The 18,793-nt window shown below is 53.2% G+C and overlaps 1 protein-coding gene across 1 annotated transcript; it reads right to left on the bottom strand.

The window, feature by feature from the left end:
• Positions 1-7,353: 7,353 nt before the first annotated feature.
• On the bottom strand, positions 7,354-17,090 carry Rnpepl1 (arginyl aminopeptidase like 1). Its single transcript, XM_038339734.1, has 11 exons — positions 16,578-17,090; positions 13,026-13,166; positions 12,268-12,419; positions 11,762-11,878; positions 11,307-11,542; positions 10,986-11,099; positions 10,518-10,630; positions 10,156-10,264; positions 9,118-9,348; positions 8,896-9,038; positions 7,354-8,366 (listed from the first exon to the last, which is right to left on the bottom strand). Exons 1-11 carry the CDS (start codon positions 17,088-17,090, stop codon positions 8,073-8,075), a joined length of 2,163 nt encoding a protein of 720 aa, XP_038195662.1. The 3' UTR covers positions 7,354-8,072.
• Between the last annotated feature and the right edge of the window lie 1,703 nt (positions 17,091-18,793).

An 18,793-nucleotide genomic window follows, 5' to 3' on the forward strand; every position in this document is an offset into this window, starting at 1 on the left:
TGTGGAATTGTCTCACTTAAGGTGCAGTGGGGCTAAGGTCCTGGAAGCTTGGGCTTCTCTCCTTCCTCAGCAGACAGTTTCCAGCTAGAAGGATCCTTCCGGTCAATATTGGGGCAGAGACACTATCTGTCTTTCCTGCAACCTTCCCTGGAGAGAATGAGGAGAAGCCCACCTGGGCAGATCCCAAGGGCTTCAAGGGTCAAACGAGGTTGACATGTTGAGATTCTGATTCGTATGAGCCCCAGGGGTAGTTATTCTCATTTTATGAATGAAGAAGCTGCAGTTCAGAGCAGTCAATGACTTGGGAGTATAGAGGGCAGGAAGGCCATAGCAGCTTTGGGAAAGGCAGAAAACCAGGCAAGCTGTCTTAATTAGGCCTTTTGCTGTTATGATAAACACCACGACCAAAAGCAACTTGAGGAAGGGTTCTATTTCATCTTATACTTCCAGGTAACTGGTCAGAAGTAGTCACATACCTGATGTGCTCAGGCAGGGGACATCACCTCTCTGAGCAAGTCTTCGCATCCTTAAAACTGACTACCCTATTTCTTTCACTGAGGGAAGTTGGGGCAGGAACTCAGGCACGGCAGGGACTGATGCAGAAGCCACAAAGGGGTGCTTCTTGCTAGCTTGCTAGTTTGCTAAATATACAACCAAAGCCCACATGCCTAGTGAGCTGGACTCTCCAACATTGATTGATCAAGAAAATACCCCTCTGGACTCTCCTACAGGAAAATTTTATGAAGGCATTTTCTCAATTAAGATTCCTCTTCTGCCAGGTGGTGGTGGCGCACGCCTTTAATCCCAGCACTCGGGAAGCAGAGGCAGGCGGATCTCTGTGAGTTTGAGGCCAGCCTGGTCTACAAGAGCTAGCTCCAGGACAGGCTCCCAAAGCTACAGAGTAACCCTGGCTCGAAAAACTAAAAAAACTAAAAAAAAAAAAAAAAAAAAAAAGATTCCTCTTCTCAGATGACTAACTTGTATCAAGCTGAGGAAAAAACACAACCAGGGCAATTGACCCTTGTCAACGTGGTACACAAACACATTAGTATTCAACTGTAACCTTTCCTTTTTTGTTCATCCCCAAAATCAAGATCTTGTATTAATAACACCATATAAAACAAATAACTTTAAAAGTTCCACAGGCTTTAAAACTTTCCATCACTTATAAGTCTAATGTCTTTAAAATATTCATAGTCTCTCTAAAATTTCAAAGTTTTTCTAAATTACCCAAAGTCTCATGACTGGAGGCTCCCATAAGAATCAAAAAACAAATTTTGTTTAGCTCCCACAGGGAAGAAGCAGGCAGCCACAAATCATAGCAAGACCAAAGTGTAAAGCTCAGTGTCTGACTTCTGGGACTCGAGGGCTTCACCTCTCTGCCTCTGTCATCCATAGCACACAGAGCATGTCTCATAGACTCAGGCCAGCTCCGCTCTACAGCTGCTGCTGTCCCTGGTGCTCATCCCATGGTATGGGGATCTGAGGATCTTCAATATGCAGGGGTCTCCACTGTAATTGGGCTGCACCTTCACCAATAGTCTCTCCTGGGCTGTCTTCTAGGATTCTGACCCTGCTACACAGTGCCAAGCCTCAGCTGCCTTCCATGACCCCCTCATACCTTCAAAACCAGCATCACTTGGGTGACCTGTACACATTACCCAGTTCAGCTGCCAGCATGAGACAATACCCTCAGGCCCCTCTGGACCACATCATCATCATCATCATCATCATCATCATTATTTGGTTTTTCGACATAGGGCTTCTCTGTGTATCTTTGAAGCCTGTCCTGGAACTTGCTCTGTAGACCAGGCCTCATACTCAGAGAAATCCACCTGCCTCTGACTCCCATGTGCTGGGATTAAAGGCATGCACCACCACTGCCTGGTTGGAAAGGGTTAATTTTACCTTACACTCCCAGGTCTTAGGGTTTTTATTGTTGTAACATAACACTATAACCATAAGCAACTTGGAGAAGAAAGGATTTATTTTGCTTATGCTTCCGCATCATAGTTTATCACTGAAGGAAGTCAGGGCAGGAAACTAGAGACCTAAAGCAGAGGCAATGGAGGAGTACTGGTTACTGGCTTGCTCCCCATGGCTTGCTCAGCCTGCTTTCTTATACAACCTAGAACCTTCTGCCCAGGGTGGCACTGCCCACAGTGTGATGGACCCTCCCACATTAATCTTTAATCAAGACATTACACTACATATTTGCTTTCAGGTCCATAATATGGAGGGATTTTTCTTTTTTAAAGATTGATTTATTATGTATATAGTGTTCTGCCTGGATGTATGCCTGCATGCAGGAAGAGGGCACCAGATCTCATGATAGATGGTTGTGAGCCACCATGTGGTTGCTGGGAATTAAGCTCAGGACCCCTGGGAGAGCAGCTAGTGCTCTTCACTTCTGAGCCACCTCTACAGCCCCACAGAGGGATTTTTCTTAATTAAGATTCCCTCTTCCCAGATATGTGTAGGTCTGTGTCAAAGTTGACAAAAGCCAGTCCATATACTATCTATCACAGAGAATTCAGGACAGAACTCAAGCACAGGGAAGGAAACTGGAAATAAGAGCCAAAGCAGACACCACTGAGGAATGCTAGTCTTGCTAGTCCACCCATGAGTCTCGTCACATCACTGTGAGTATTCCAGCAAATTTCCAGTTTAAAAACTTTTAACGTGGTTCTATAGCCAAAATGGCCAACAGATTTATTGTAATTCCCATCAAAATTCCAAGTATATTCTTCACAAAATAGAGAAAATATATCCTAAAATTCACATGATAGCATAAAAGATCCTGAGCAGAAACAGCAAAGTTACCAGTGTCACTGATTTTAAATTATACTACAGAGCCATAGTGGTAGTAGAAGCCAGTATGTTAGTGGAAAAAACAGACTCATAGACAAGTAGAATACAATAGAGGGTCCAAAAATTAACCCATTTAGCCATGTGATTAATCTCTCTCCCTCCCTTCCTCCCCCCCCCCCCTCCCTCCCCCCCGCCCTCCCTCCCTCCCTCCCTCCCTCCCTCCCCGTGTGTGTGTGTGTGTGTGTGTGTGTGTGTGTGTGTGTACGCTATGATATACAATTAGGAAGGTCAGAAGACAACTTTGTGAAGTTGGTTCTCTCCTTCTACCTGTAGAAGGGTTCTGGGGATTGAACCTAGGTCGCCTGGTTTGTATGGCAAAGCACTTTTACCTGCTGAGTCATCTTGCCTGCTTAGACACCTGATTTTTGACAAAGGTGCTCAGAACACATACTAGAAAAGACAGCCTCTTCAACAAATGGTGCTGGGAAGGGGACATCCACATGTAAGAAAATGAAAGTGGATCACTCTCATGCCTTCAACAAGAATCAGCTCAAAACCGATCAAAGACTTCAATATAAAACCTGGAAGTGTTACACTGCTAGAGAAAACCCTTCAAGATCTAGGCACAGGCAAAAACTTTCTGAAAGCCTCCCATAACCCGTGAAATGACAAGAATGACAGATGAACTCGCACAAAATTCAAAAGCTCCTGCACAGCAAAAGAAACAAAGTGAAGAGCCAGCCTAGAGTGGGAAAAACTTTACCAACCGTACATCTGACAGGATGTCAGCATGGTACCTAGCATCTATAAAGAATCCAAATAAATAGATACCAAAACCCCCACCCCACACAAGTAATTCAGTCATTAAGTGAGCAAGTTCTCAGAAGAATAAATACAGGGGAGGTGAGATGGCTTGGCAGGTAAAGGTGCTTTCCATCAAGTCTGAAGACGAGTTCAATTTGTGGAACCCAGATGGTAGGAGAGAGCCTACACCCACAGGTTATTCTGGCCTCCACATGCACACCAATGCCACAAGTGCATCCACAGACAAAAAAAAAATAAATACATGTAATAAAAAAATACAAATAATAAATACATGAAAAATCTCAACATCCCTAGCTAACGGTAATTTAGATTTAAAATTACATTGACGTATGTAGCTATCTAAACACACACACACACACACACACACACACACACACACACACACCCCATACATTGAGATTCTATTAGCCAGAATAGTTAATATAATCAACAGCCAAACAAAAATTGCTGGAGGTAATGTAAACTAGTGCAGCTACAATTGAAACCAATGTGGAAGTTCTTAAAAGCTTAAAAAAAAATATAATGACCGATGTGATGATGAAACTAAGCCACCCCTGGGTTCATATCTGAAGGAATATCCTCAGCCCACAACAGAGAACCCCGTGCATCTGTGTTCACTACAGTCCAGATGTGGTATTAGTCTAGATGTCCATCAACAGATGAATGGATAAAGGAAACGTGGTGACTAAATCTAGCTGCAGTACTATTCAGCCACAGAGAAGCATGAAACTATATCCTCGGCAGGAAATGTGATAAACTGGAGACTATCCTGTTAACAGGAAAAGGCTGAGGGGTTGTTGGAGAGATGGTTCAGTGGTTAAGAACCCTGGTTACTCTTGCAGATGGCCCACGTACCTGTAGGCAAACACTCTCACACACACAGACGATAAACCTTTTTTCTCTAGTATGTAGAATAAAAAAGGGAGGGAAGAAGGGAACGAGTGAGGAAGGGGTCGGGAGGAAATTTGCTTAGTGGAGAAGAGGGGCATGAGGAGGTGAGGATATTCTATACACTATGGAAGCACTCTCATGAACCCCAGGGTTTCATATATAAACTCTTACAGAAATGTCTGTGGTTTCTGGCGTTTGTGTCACCATTGTTACTTTCACAGGGCATATTCCTTCCTGTGTAGTCTGTTTTACACCCTCTCTTGTTTATGTGGGCCGCGTGCGCTGAAGTTCTCTGCCAGTGTTCCCCAGCTGTCTCGAGTGCAAGCTTGACTTGTTCCATGTTGTCCCTTGCATTGCATTGCTGGCACTAACCAGTGGGTGATCTCAGTCGTGCTTTGTCCTTATGCCAGAACTTCTCCAGAAGACTTTCCAAGTCTCTGTGGAGGAGAGTGCTAATGGACATTCCAGGCGGCACAGGACATGGCCTGATCAAAGGGACTCAGAAAACTTGATCTGGGCCCTAAGGACCTGGGTACCCACCATCTCCTCATAGCACCGCCTCAGGCAGGCTTCAGGTCTCTGGATTTCACTCTTTTCCATCAGGGGCCTGGCCTCTAAAATGTTTTAAAATTTATTTTACGTGTATGAGTGTTTGGTTTACATAAACATCTGTGCACCATGTGTGTGTCTGATATCTACAAAGGTCAGAAGAGGGTGTCAGATCTCCTGGGACTGGAGTTACAGTTGTAAGTAGCTATGCTGAGTGTTGGGGTGGATTTGGGTCCTCAGGAAAACCAACTCTGTGCTCTTAACCACTAAGCCATCTCTCCAGGCCCCAGTTAATTTTTTTTTAAATCCTTACCCACAGCTTCATTATCCATGCTCCTACATGCCAAGCTCATCCCTACTCTTTTGAAATGCACATATCCCCAACCTTTCAACCTCCTCTCCTTAACTGGTACTACATGCTAAATACTCCTAGACACAGGCCAGGGGGTGGGGGTATGGGAGTAAAAATGGCACATGACCCTCTACAGCTTTTATTCCCTGGCACATTGCCTGGAAATACTTGAAATCCCCTGCACCAGCACAGGTCCCTGGGTATCCCTAGAGGGAGAAAAAGAAACTTACCCCCACCATCCCTGTGTGGCTCTCACCATTGTCTGTGTTGGGTATAAGTTAGCCTCTAATGCAGAGACCTCCTGGAGGAGAGATGCTGGCCAACAGGACACTGGGCATGTGGTATTGACTGGGGTAGGCTGTGGATGGCAGCAAACACCGGGGTTTGAAATGTTGGTTTGCCATGAGAACATGAGGGCAAAACATCTGAAGCCCACCTGCAACGGACGATGACTCACAAGGCAGAGAGAGTATGGAAGAGTCGGGTAGGCACAGTAGAGGAAGCTGGAAACACTGGCTGTGACAGCTACAGACTGCCCTAGCAAGATATTACAGGTAAGAGATCCAAGGCAGTCCAGCTTTGCCAGCTGGAGAAAACACAGATGAAGACCGGAAATGCAAGGATGTAGTTGAAAGTGTGCTCCTCTGTACCTCTAATGGCATGCAGAGCCACAGTGGATCGACATTAAGGATGGCATTCTAGGTAGGCACCCCTCCATGGCTGTAACTGCTGGGAGTAATTTCTGACTTTGTACAGATCTAAGGAGTTTCTGGAGGACACTGTGGGTACAGTGGGGGCACCCAGAAACTGGAATCCATGCTCTGGGAGACCACAAAGGTGTCAACTTGTATTGTCAACGAGAAGCCCAGATGAGTTTGTGGTGGCAGGCTTGAAAGCAGTCTTAGCAGGAACGAGTTGAAAGCAATTCTGCCATTGAAGAGGGCTGTGCGGACATCTTCAGGTTGGCCCTCTGGATGGTGGCACCTCAGCCAGAGAGCAAAGCTGAGTGGAATATCCAGGACTCTTGGTTATGCCACCTAGTGGTGCTTAAAAAAATCAGATGCCCCCTCCCCCCAAGCCTCCCATTATGTTTTACATCTAAAAGCGCCTCCTGCCCCCAGTCCAGGCTCAGATCTGGAACACCAGACAATCAGTTTATGGCGCTACTCTGAAGGCTATGGAACCTTTAGGAGATGGGGCCTGGCTGGTGAAAATAGGTCCCTAGGGGCTGGTCTTTGAGTTATATTTGCCTGAACTGCTGTCTCTGCTGTGCAGAACTGAGGAATCCCAGCAAGCCCCACTGCCAAGCTTCTCTCGCCGCCAATCCTTCTCTGCCACTAAGGCCTAAAAAACAGCCAGAGCAAATTATTGTTTCTGCCACTGTTACAGCAATGAGAACAGTAGTACCTTTCTTCTGTAAGGTGTCACTGCTGTTGTCCCCTCTGCCCTCTGCTGGTTGTGAGGGGTGGGTCTCATTCTTGAATGGGATAGAACCTCAGGCAGTAGAGAAGGCTAACCCCATAGCTTGCCAGGCTAGAGTTCAGTCTCAGCATTCCCAACCAATCCCGGTCACTCACACCTCCCTTGCACTCTGTTGTGGAGGTCTGGGTGCCCCAGTGCCAAAAGGCAGAGGTGTGGTCAGAGTCACAGAGGTGAGAGTCCAGAATGAAGGAGACAAACAGCCTCTTTAGGGTCCTGAAGAGGCCATGTTCAGCCAAGGTCTGATTGAGGAGCAGAGAACAAGGGGCTACCTACTGTTCCCCATTTCGATCTCTAGGGTAGGTTCTCACCTCTCTCTCTCTCGACGTCTGTCTATGGGGACAGGCTATGACCATGACTCCTGTGACCAGTTCTCATCTCTTTCGGCCCTACCATGGCAGCCGGGTAGGTGCAAAAGACAGGGTAGCGACAAACAGGAAGGAAGGTCGGGTCTGCAAAGTGGAGATTTAATGGAACAGTCACCGTGGTTCCTGCTGCAGTGGTCCCAGGCTGAAGCCCACAGCCTAGTGCCTCTCCGAGCAGGCAGGCACAGAGAGCACCAATGGTACCCAGGTAGCCACATGGACAGGTCATTTCCTGTACCTCTGGGGCCTGGACTCCAGATGCAGAGATGCAGACCTGCTTGAGAGGTCCATCCTCTCCTTCTGTTCCCTGCCCCTGCACTGATGGAATGCCTGTGTCCTTGCCCCTCTGTCCACTGTCCCTCAAGCAAGTCAAACCCAGGGGCCAGACACAGGGCTCCGCAGGAAAGCACACTTCCAGGGCCATGCATCCTGGGTCTCTGGCATGTGTAAGGCACATTGTGGTTGTTGCTGTGGGACTACTGGGGTCACTGTCCCCAAGGCAGTGTTCAGAAGATGCTGGCTCCAGGGTGAGGCATGGCTGTCAGTGTTGAGACAGGAGGCATGGTGGGTATGGGCCAGTCCTGGGCCCCGCAGTGCAAGAGAGCAGGGACAGGGTGGGCCCTGGTCCATAGGCCTCAATGGACACAAGATCCTTTTCCCAAGCCTCTGGCCTGGAGCCAGTAGGAGGGGATTATGGTCCTGGGCAGAGCTCGTGGCCAGAGCCAAGGCGCAGTCATGGCGGCCCGGACCACAGAAGGCACAATCGTGGTGTCTGGGAGGTTGAGGGTCAGTCACCAAGGCTAGGCAGACACATTGACGTCCCTGAGAGAGATGGTGCTACCGGGGGCCTCGTCCCCGAGTAGCAGGGCTGGCGAGTCTGGGTTCGTGTCTGCCTCAGCACTGCCCAACTCTGTGCTGGTCTCTGCACTGGGCTCAGCACTGGGGCCCAGTCCCTGGGACAGGATCTGCTGGATGGTTCTGCGTAAGTTGGGGTGTAGCCGGCCCTGTGTCTGGTAGAAGACCTCCAGTGCGAAGGACTTGAGGGCACCGGTGCAGAGGTCCTCATACAGGGGGATGGTGTACATGCGCGACATCTGTGGAAAGCATCTGGTCACACTGGCAGGCTCCCTGTGCGCCTTCCGCCACCCAGATCCAGATGTGCCCCAGCTGCTCGGGGAGACTTTGGCCCAATGCCCTCATCAGTCTCACCCTCGCCTCTCCCTCTAGACTGTCCGAGAGTTTGGGGTGGAAGGACTGGGCAAGGAATAGGGATGTCTGAGAGGCCTGGATGGCCTCTGTACCCAGACGCGGAAAGTGATGCCTACAGGCCTTAAGTCCAACTAGCTCGAGGCTGCTGCCACTGGAGACTCCTGGACTCTGGTACCCAACTTTCCCCCTGTGGTGGAGTTCAGGCCACTCTGAACTAGTTTTGCATTCTTGTCCCATCTCACCTGTACTGTGGCCTCTCTACTCTAACTTTTGGGTCTGTTGGCTTCCAGTCCCCTCTCCAGGACATGCCTGGTCTGCCTGAGTGGCCTGAACTCCACTCTGATGGGGTGAGATGGGCCCCTGAGGAGAGGCTGTCCCCCTCCCCCCCGTCATGTCCCGGGCATGTAGCTGCACCTGGTTCTCCAGAAAACGGCGGACCCTGTGGAGATCAGGATAGTAGTCATTGCGGACGACGATCTGCAGCCAGCGGATGCGGATCTCAGCATTCATGGAGTCCAGCAGGGATGAGTAGCATTTGGACAGGCTCATCACCACCTCTGTGGGGTGGTGCGCAGGTCAGGGCTGGGCCGGAGCCACATCCCTTCCCCAGGCTACCCTGTTGACTTGGGGACCCACCCTGGGGCAACGGCGATCCATCTAGCAGTCGGTCCAGGAAGAGCGCTGTCTGGAAAGTCCTCCACTTGGAGATGTCAATGGCACTGGCTGAAGCTGTTGCTTGCTCCAGAGGCTCTGCAGTCCACAGCTGGAAGAGGGCCTCTACAGGCCGGGTGAGGCTGGACCCCTGAGACAGGTCTGGCTCAGCCAGTGGTGGGCCTGTGGCATTGAGCCAGCGCTCGAACTCCAGCCCTGCAGGAAGACCAGGCCTGCAGTCCCTGCCTGGGCTGGGGAAGGGGCCACTGGAGCAGCCTACCAGGGAGACTCCAAGCCCAGAGGGTACTCCTGGGCAGGTGGTCTCTTCTAGGACCCAGAACCCTCAAAGAATATGAGTTTCCCAGAAGTTTGTGCTTTCCCCTTGGAGCCTGTAGGGGGCTCCTATGCAGGACACAGGGACGTCAGGAAGCATCAGCTGGTCACCAGAGGATTCTCTACCTGCTATAAGCCTGTCCTGTATCCAGCACTGAGGCCAAGGAGGCTCTGCTCTGCTCTGTACCATTCAGAAAAGCACACAGACTTGGAGGACCCCTACCAATCCCACTGTGCATGTATATACCTTCCAAACTTGGGGTCACCATTCCTAGACCTTGAAATCCTCTAGCAAACTTTAATCTCTCTCTCGATATCCAGTTCTCCCAGTGTCTCCTTTGGTCCTCAGACCCCCAGGAGACCCCTACTATGCACAGATAGGGTCCCAGAGCCAATCCCAACACCTTGCTTGATCCTGCTCTAGGAACTCTGCATGCTCTTTCCATAGCCCTTTCCTGCTGGCTGCTTAGCTTGGCCTGCTTAGCCTAGGGGCCGCCTCTTCCAGGAAGCCCCTGTTGCCCCATCTCCTTGCCATGGTCCTTTAGATTAGGAGGTACAGACTCGTCTTTACTCTCATGGCATCCTGACCTAGAGCCTACACAGTACAGAAGGGGTTGACAAACTTTCCTCTAGTCATGGCTACCATCTTGTTCCCCGCCCGTGTGCCTATAGCGGGGTAGGTGGCCTCACCTGCCCGGCAGTCCACGCTCTGCTCCTTCAGTTCTGGAAAGAAGCTCAAGAAGGAGTCCAGCAGGTCCTGGGCCACCACGCTGGTGAATTTGTATTTCTCCACATAGGCCTGTGAGATGAGGGGCATGGCCTTAGCAGGTATGGAAGGCTGGGGATGTTTAGCTCTGGCAGAGCAGGGCTGGCACACTGGGACATCTTCTAAGATGTGCATCACAGTCCAGGTGGCCCACAGGCCCTGCTGAAAGGGTAGGAGAAGGAGGGGACAGTGCCTCAGAAGGCCAAGTCCCTTCTTCCCAGAGAAGGGGCAAGTCTGCCAGCTGGAAGAAGTTGAGGACAAGAGTTGGTAGGGCCCATGCGCTTACTCGGAGAAAGTCATCAAAGCGCTGGGGATCTCCACAGAGCTGGGACAGGTAGTATACGAAACAGTAGCCCTTCTCATAGGTGAACAGGTTCATCAGGTGGCTGGGGTTCACTCCTGCAGGGAAACACCTTGTCTGGGATGCCACTTGACACCTGTGTCCTTCATGGTGAGGCTGGGGCGGTAGTGTGGAGCTGAGGAGTGGGCAAGGGGGAGGGCCACGGTCCCTTATATGAGTACCAGCATCCTGGGTATACAGTGGTGGTGCTTGCTCTGCCCCATGGCAATCGGTGCTCATACCCTATGGGCACCTGAGAGGTTTTCCCTGGGGCTAAGGACACCCAGCCTGACCTTGGAAGGAATTCAGGTATGGTGATATAGAGGAGCTCCAGCAGGGAAAGTGGACAGCAAAAAGGAGGGCCTGTGGATGCCATGCATGGGTTCCCAGGAGTGAGCCTGGAGTAGAGAGTACCTGGTTCTAGCTTGACCTGCAACTTGCTAACTGGACTATCCTCCCCAAGAAGCCGCATCTGCCTATGCAGGGCGTCCAGGCGGAAGGCTGTCTCTAGGCAGGTGAAAGCAGCCCCTGAGTAAAGTCAGAGTAGAAAGAAGGTGGAGGTCAGGGAGGTGGGAGCATCTACAGTAGGGTTGTCACACTCTACCCACCACCCAGTCCCAGAGACCCTTAGACCCTGTCAAGCTGGAGGCTAGGCAGGGCTCTGTGCCCCTTACAATTGGTACCTAAGAGGGCCCAGGGCTACTCCACCCTTGCTATGGCTGCCCCAGACAATACCATAGGTCTCTGTGGTGATGCGGCGCTGTGCATAGGTGGCCAGGCCTTCACTCAGCCACATCTCCTCCCAAGTGGCATTGGTGACAGCATTGCCGAACCAGCTGTGGGCCACCTCGTGGATGACATCAATCACCAGGAACTCATCACTCTCAAGGATGGAGGAGATGATAAAGGTGAGGCACGGATTCTCCATGGCAACGATGGGGAAGGAGGGTGGCAGGAAAACGATGTCATATCTGTGACCATGGTTGCAGGGTGAGGAAAGGAAGGGCTCTGACCACAACTCACCAAGCCCACAACTATACTCTCCACCTGGGATGGCAGCCCAGCCCTGCAGTACCACTTCCTTCCCAGGAGGCAGAGGACAGGGAACCCGGGGTCAGACAAGGAGTTCCTAGTCTACTTCCCTGAGGGAAAGAGTAAAGCCAGTGGGAAAGCCAAGGGACAGGACATACCTGCCCCACATGTACGGCCCATATAGTCGCTCCGCAGCACTTAGCCACTGTTCCACAACACCTGATAGCTTGCTGGTGGCTGTGGGCAGGAGGCATGGCTCAGCCCACACACGGCTCCTGTCACAAGGCAGAGGAGGTAGGCTGAGGCAGACAAGCCTGGACCTTAGTTACCCCACTGGATCCTCCCTCTGCCTTGTCTGGCCCTGCTCCCTGGATGTAACCCTTGCCACAATAGGTCAGGGAACTACATAATAAACCCAAGGTCTACTCAGATCCTTTTGTCAATGAACTGAAGGAACTGGTACAGACAGGAGGGTGCAGCTGGTTGTATGGTAGCCCTGGGAGTGATGGCAGACTGCTAGGCAGGGCACTGGACGCATCAGTTAACTGTATGTCTGAACGCAGTGTGTTCTCAAAGAGGTATGGTAGTCATGTGCATGGGCTCTAGGCTCTTCCTGAGGTCCAGCTGCCCAGGACAGTGCAGCAGGATGCAGAGGGGGCCTTACCTGGGCCCAATGTCTGCTGGCTTGAGGTCTCCGGCCACAAGAGCCACGAGGTAGGCAGGTACAGGATGCTCCATGTGGAAGTGGTAGACGCCTTCCTCCTCCACGTACACGCTCCGTGTGGCACTCATCAGCACCTGTACCCCTAGAGGGGCCTGCAATGGGCTAGGCTGAGGATTGGCAGCCTATAGGATGCAACCACCTCCCAGGAATGGGAACCACACTTGGGAAGGATGACTCATCAGACAACTCAAGTCAGAGGACCCCATGCCTGTGACAGGGAACCTTATGGCCCCATCAGGGAGCCCTCCATCCAGAAGGTACCACCACAATCCAGGTTGGGGAACCCCATATCCATGAGGAAGCCCTCAAATCCTTATCAGATAGCATCACAGGAACTGTGTCCCCTTCAGACGATTACACATTGGAACCCAAATCTGCTCAGGTCAAAGTTGCCATGTTTTGGCTCTAACTCAAGAAACCCCATCAGGTTTCTGTGGATCCAGAGGTCCTGGAACCCAGCTATCAAGTATGTCCTCATTGGTGCTGTACCGTGGTCCCTGCACTCGACCTCCATAAGGCCTGACTTTGGCTTCTCTGCATGACTGTCCCTCTAAGACAATGACCTTTAACAGCTGGGGTCCTAGTCTGGGCAGAAGAGTGCAAGGAGGTGGGCCAGAACTCATCTGCAGGCTTGCTGTAAGTGCCAGCCTCTTACAATGCCCACAGGAGGCAGAAACAACCCCAGCTGCGATTCTGACCTTGACAACGGCTGAGTAGGTGCTCTTGACGGCAGGCGTATCGAAGCACGGGAAGAAGGAGCGGTTGCATACAGAGTGGCCCTGGGTGAAGACGAAAGGCTTGGCATTGCCATAGGTCAGCTCTGGGTCCAGCCACCAGATCTGCGGGCAAGGTGAAACATAAGCACACGCTGTCACCTGGTCCAGGGCTCTCGCTGTTTTCGCTGCAGGCCCACAGCTGCTCCTGCAGCCTTCACCTGCCCTCCTGGCACACTCCCCTCCTCCCCTCCCCTGGCAGGAACTGTCAACCCAGTTTGTGTGTGCCAGACACACCAAGCAGCCTTGTTCCAGACAGGAGGCCACATGTCTGGAGCTGGCCCATGGTATCTCCCAGCACTGCCTGAGAAAAGAGGAAAATGCCCACCATGGTATTAGCTGAACTTCCAAAGGGGAACTGAGGAACAGTCAAAACGCCTGGGTTCAAATTCCCACAGGATGGTAGCTAATCTGATCTTAGGAACAGGGAAACATGGGAAACATGCTTCCTTACATGGGCATAGAGGGGTCAGCCCCAGTGCTGGCCAACCTGTGGGGCCAGCGTGGAGGCTAGATATGGAGCTCTGATATGACAGGAACGTTAAGAGAAAGGCCTCCGAGGTCAGTGCCCAGGGAGAGGGCTGCGGCAAAGAGCAATCCCCAGTAACTGCTGCCACCCACTCTGCCTGCCCTCTCACCATCAAGGTCCCTGGCCTAGCCAACCTCCTTCCCAGCCATGCCTGTTGAGACATTCTGAATCTTCAGATGTCCAGACCAGGTCCCGCCCCCACTGAGGAGTTCCAGCTACAAAGCAGTGTCTGCCCCACGCTACCCTCTCCTAGGACAGCAGGAATGTTGAAACAAAGTGAATTTTTCGTTCTGGTGATCAAGGGCATGTGGGTCTCTCAGGAATCACAGATAGGAAACACCCCCAACACTTCTCCACGAATAGACAAGTATTCCGCCAAGGCTGCCTGTCATTATGGGAAACAGAGCCAAGAGTCAGCGGGGCTGACAGCTCCCAGACCCCAGATGAGGGATGGTGGTGGGGCTGCTTGTTCCACAGACCTTGTGTGTGGGGGAGTCATCCATCCCAGACCCAGAAAGAAATGCCTGCTTTCAGACCCCAGAGCTGAGTGAAATGCCTGTCCCCACAGACCCCAGGCCGGGGGCCTTGACTGCCTACTCTAGAGCTGGGGACGAAGGTAAGTGCTTGCCCACAGACTCCAGACTGGGGGTGGTGGCAGTGGAAACTGCCACAGACCCTAGGATCTGGGTACTGTCTTCATATAGACCCTAGATGTGCCTTTCCGAAAGGCCCAAGTATTGGGGAGTAATGCCTTGCCCCGCAGACCCGGGAGTATGCCTAATCCACAGATCCTAGACCTGGGAGAGATCCCTGTCCCAACAGATCTAGAGATGGATGCCTGCCCCACAGACTCAACACCCAGGAGGCTTCCTGTCAGAGTAGGTTGCTTGCCATGTAGTCAGGCCTCTGCCAGCATTTATGGACTTCTTCCAAAGTCTTTCTGTCTGCCCCATCCCTGTCTTCTCCCCACAGCAAATTTCCAGATATGTCTTCCTCTTCTGCTGGGGAACTAGTTCCGAAATGTAGCCTCCAGAGGCCTGGGACCCAGGGACCTGAATGCAGGATTGTCCTTGCAGTGGATCCTGTTGAGAGTAGGTTCTTGATTCACTTTTGGAGAACACACTCCCAAATGCTCTTCAGTCTCTACCTTCTCCCCTTATACCAGCTACACTTCACGGGGAGTACAACCCGCTCCTCTTCCACGGAACCCCCAGGCTCTGCCTACTTCTCATCCTATGTAGTGGGCAGGCTGCCTTTCCCAGACACCAGAGGGATGGGATGGACTGGGCCCCGCCCCAAAGGTGGAAGGCTCCGGTCCCAGAGCACAGCAGCTGATTGATGGATAAGGAATGGGTCAACCAACTCAGATGCTGAAGGGCAGGGAAAAAGCTGTTCTTGTAGGGGTGGGAAAGAAGGGCTGGGGTGCAGAGGAGCCCTAGAATCTGCAGTACCTCCAATCTGCCGCCCCTGGAGTAGGGTCTTCTGCTACATCCTCACTAAGCACGGGGCAGACAGGGATGTAAGCCCTGAGCAGCTCAATGCTCAGGTGCAACAAACAGTAGGTGCCTGAGATTAAGGGCCAATCTGCTTCCATGGGTGTGGGTCAGCTTTGTCACTCTGGAGCCCTGGGACCATGAGGACCATGCAGCGCGTGTCTGTTTGGAGCAACCACAGCCCCACACATCAGGCCACCCTTGTCCACTAGCCCTGTCTACTGCAGCCCAATGAGGGCTCCGCTCCCACCTTTTTGCTGTCAATGGGCAGAGAAAGCACACACGGTACATATTCATACAGGTAGAAGCCAGGAAGCAGCCTGCCCCCTCGGTTTTCATCGGACATGCTAAGAAGCAGTACCAATACCTGCAGAGGCCCCACACGACCAGGGCAGATAGAGGGCAAAGCCCTGCGGACCAGGTGCCAGCACATGGCAGGGACTCTGGGAAGAGGTGGCATGTGCCAATCAAAACTCCCGAGAAGGGTGCAGGAAGCCCACAGATGTGAATCCCATCTGGTCTTTTGCTGCCCAGACGTCACCTTGTTCCTTTGCGGCTACTGGCCTGTTTATTCTTGGCAGATGGGCTTTCCAAGGGCCCTCTGAAGAGCTGCCTGCGTGCTATGTAGCCATGGCAGATGTCACATGAGAGCTCTACTGCCCGGGGAGCAGGAGGGAGGCATCGTGCCTCTGGAGTCAAAGGTCCTGCTCCAGGCTGCAAACCCACTGACTGTGCTGCCACGGCCCTTGCCCGACACCCTTTGCTTTCCCATCAGGGCCTGCGGGATGGTGGGCACCCTGTACAGAAAGCCTCAGTGGAGCCCTATGTGTCTACTGGGAGGTGGGGCACACCTGCCCCAGCATGTCCCCAGCTCGGGGAGCCCAAAGCCCAAGCATCACAGGCTACAAAGGAAGGCCTCTGTGCCACCTACTGTTTCTCATTCCACCTGCAGAGAACAGAGCCGGGTGTCCTCAAGTCATCTGAAGGGCCAGGTCATAGGCTGACCCGTCTGTATCAGACACTCCCATAAGATCCCTCAATACCGGAATCTTAGCAGGGGCCCACCAGAAGCTGCTCTTGTACCCAGATAGGGGCGTAACCCCTGACGGGAAGTCCCCCTCCCCTCAAGCAAACACACACACACACACACACACACACACACACACACACACACACACACACACGAAACAGGCTATTGAGTATTGAGTAGCTCCACTGTCCACCGGGGCTGGCCCTGGGGCTCCACTCAAAGGTCCCAAGAACTTGCAGGGAACATCTGGGAATTACCCTGGGCACCTGGAGAGGACTCCTGGGCCAGGCTGCCCCTCACTCCCCTGCAGGTGTCCCAGAAGCAGGGTGCAGATTAACATCACCTGACCCAGCAGTAAAGCGAGGGGTGCCTGCAGAGCCCCGCCGACCACACACCGGCCTGACGCCCACCCGGGCGGGACTCACTGCGGGGGCGTCTGTGGAGGTGTACCGCAGGATGACCTGGAAGGGCTGGTGCGCCTGCAGTTCGGGTGGCAGTGTGACGGTCAGCGAGGAGCCATAGTCGGTGAATGGGTCCAACCTGAAGGCCAGAGGGCAGCCGGCGGACTCCGCGTCAGACGCATCAGCGAAAGCGGGCAGCGGGGGCCCCAACTCGGGGACAGGGAAGGCGAAAGTGCAGGGCGACTCGGAGGCGGCAGGGGCGCGGCGGAACGAGACCGAGTGCAGGCGCAGGGCCGGGTGCGCGTCGAGCACGAGCGCGCGGGGCGCGGGCCGCAGCGCGCACAGCTCCAGCACCAGGCAGCCGGCCAGCTCACGCGCCTCGGGCCGCAGCTCCAGGCCGAGCTGCAGGTGGCGGAGGCGGAAGAGCTGCGCGCTGGAGGCCGAGGCCACGTCCAGGGCGGGCGGCGGCTCGGGCGGCGGGCGGGCGGGTGCCGCTTCGGCACCGGGCGCCTTGCGGCAGCAGCACTGTGCCGCCATGGCCACCGGCGCTAGGTGAAATCCATGGGCGGCGGCCGCTGCAGGCCGCGGGCAGTGGGCAAGGTACCCCGGGCGGCGGTGGCGGCCGTGGCTGTGGCGGCGGCGGCGGGGCGCGGGCACAACAGGAAGTCGCGCCGGGAGCCGCCCGGCCCGGCCCCGCGCCGTGCGCCGCCCCGCTCGGGCTGGGCTCGGCAGCCGCCGGGGGCGCTGTGTGCGGCCCCGGGGCCTGTGCGCCGGAGCGGTGCGAGCGGCGGTGCGGAGAGCGAGGCTGGAACACCCGGGGCGGCTGCGCGTCCTCAGCTTGCGCTCTGCGCTCTGCGCTCGTTACGGCTCGGAGGACAGCCTTGGAGGCGGGACCGTCGCTTTCTCAGGGCCGCCGGCGGTACCTTGGCAGTCAGTCCTCTTACTCCGGGAACGATTCTTGTGGTTCTGCTGACGCGATTCCCTTGTGAGTCCTCCGGTTGGTCTGTACCGTGGCCAGGTGGTGCAGAGCGGCTCGTGAAGACGCGAGGCTGTCAAGTACAGAGCCCATGCACGTGTGGCTATTTAGATCCAAATTAAGCGTAAAGAAACGCTGTCAGTTGCGCTGGCCATGTTTTAGGGTCGGCTTTATTGCTGTAGAGGTGTGTGTGTGTGTGTGTGTGTGTGTGTGTGTGTGTGTAGTGGAGATAACACTGCTGAACGCAGTTCTGTCTCAGCTCCAATCTAAGGGGGCTGCAGGAACTTGTTAGGCTAGCGCAGCAAGGCTGCTCAAAGGTTGAGCCGTCCAGTACAGGACCAAGGTGGACAGAGGTGTCCTGCCATCTACGGCAGGAGGCAGGCATAGATTCTAGGGAGAGGGGCTTTTTTCCCCCAGGAGACTATTCAGGAGAGACACACATCTGTCTCCTGCTCTGATGATGGTGTGACTGCGCTGTCACTTCTGGGGAGTGCTTAGCTGTCTGGGTCCAGTCTCCCCAGACGTAAATCAAGTGGCCCTGCCCTCCTTCCACGGGTGAGAGGCACAGCTCAGTGGCGAACAGATCACAGGTACAGCCTAAACACTGAAACGTGGCTTCCTTTAGCAGTAGCCCCTCATGTCTTCATGTGCACTCTTAGCTCGCAATCCATGGAGCCCCCATTTCAGACTCTGGAAGAACTCCAAGGCTCATGCTGTGACCCAGAGGCAAGGATGAGAGGGAGAAAGACTGGGCTCGGTGGAAAGCACTTGGCATTCCAACAGTCGGGAGACAAAGGCATCGGATGTTCACAGTCATCCTTGGCTCTATGTGGAGTGTGTGAGGCCAGCTTGGGTTACTGACATCCTGTCTAAAAAATAAAGAATGAAGTAAAATAAAGAGTGAAGAGTCCTGGAGTCAAGGTTACTGCCACTTTCTGGTGTCCAGTGGCCCGCCCACAGACTATACAAGACGGCATTCTCAATCCTGATGGCCTGGGTTCCTTTTGTCCTTCTTGATGTAGATTGTAGGGTTCTCCCATCATAGTCTCTCAAATTGGACCCCCAGGGGTTGGGGTTATATCTGTCTGGTTCTGCTGATTCTCCATTCTGCAAACAGAGGGATAATGTGGGGCACCCTTGACCCAGCTATTCCATTTCTAAGAGTGGGGCTGGATGTGCCTCCACCCCGTATTTACATAAGGAGCCAATGCAGTTCTTTCGAGACCAAGTGAACATTTTGCATGGTGGAGTCAGGAGACTGCAA

This window comes from Arvicola amphibius, chromosome 8 (genome assembly GCF_903992535.2).
Source record: "Arvicola amphibius chromosome 8, mArvAmp1.2, whole genome shotgun sequence".
In the NCBI taxonomy this organism is placed as follows: domain Eukaryota; kingdom Metazoa; phylum Chordata; class Mammalia; order Rodentia; family Cricetidae; genus Arvicola; species Arvicola amphibius.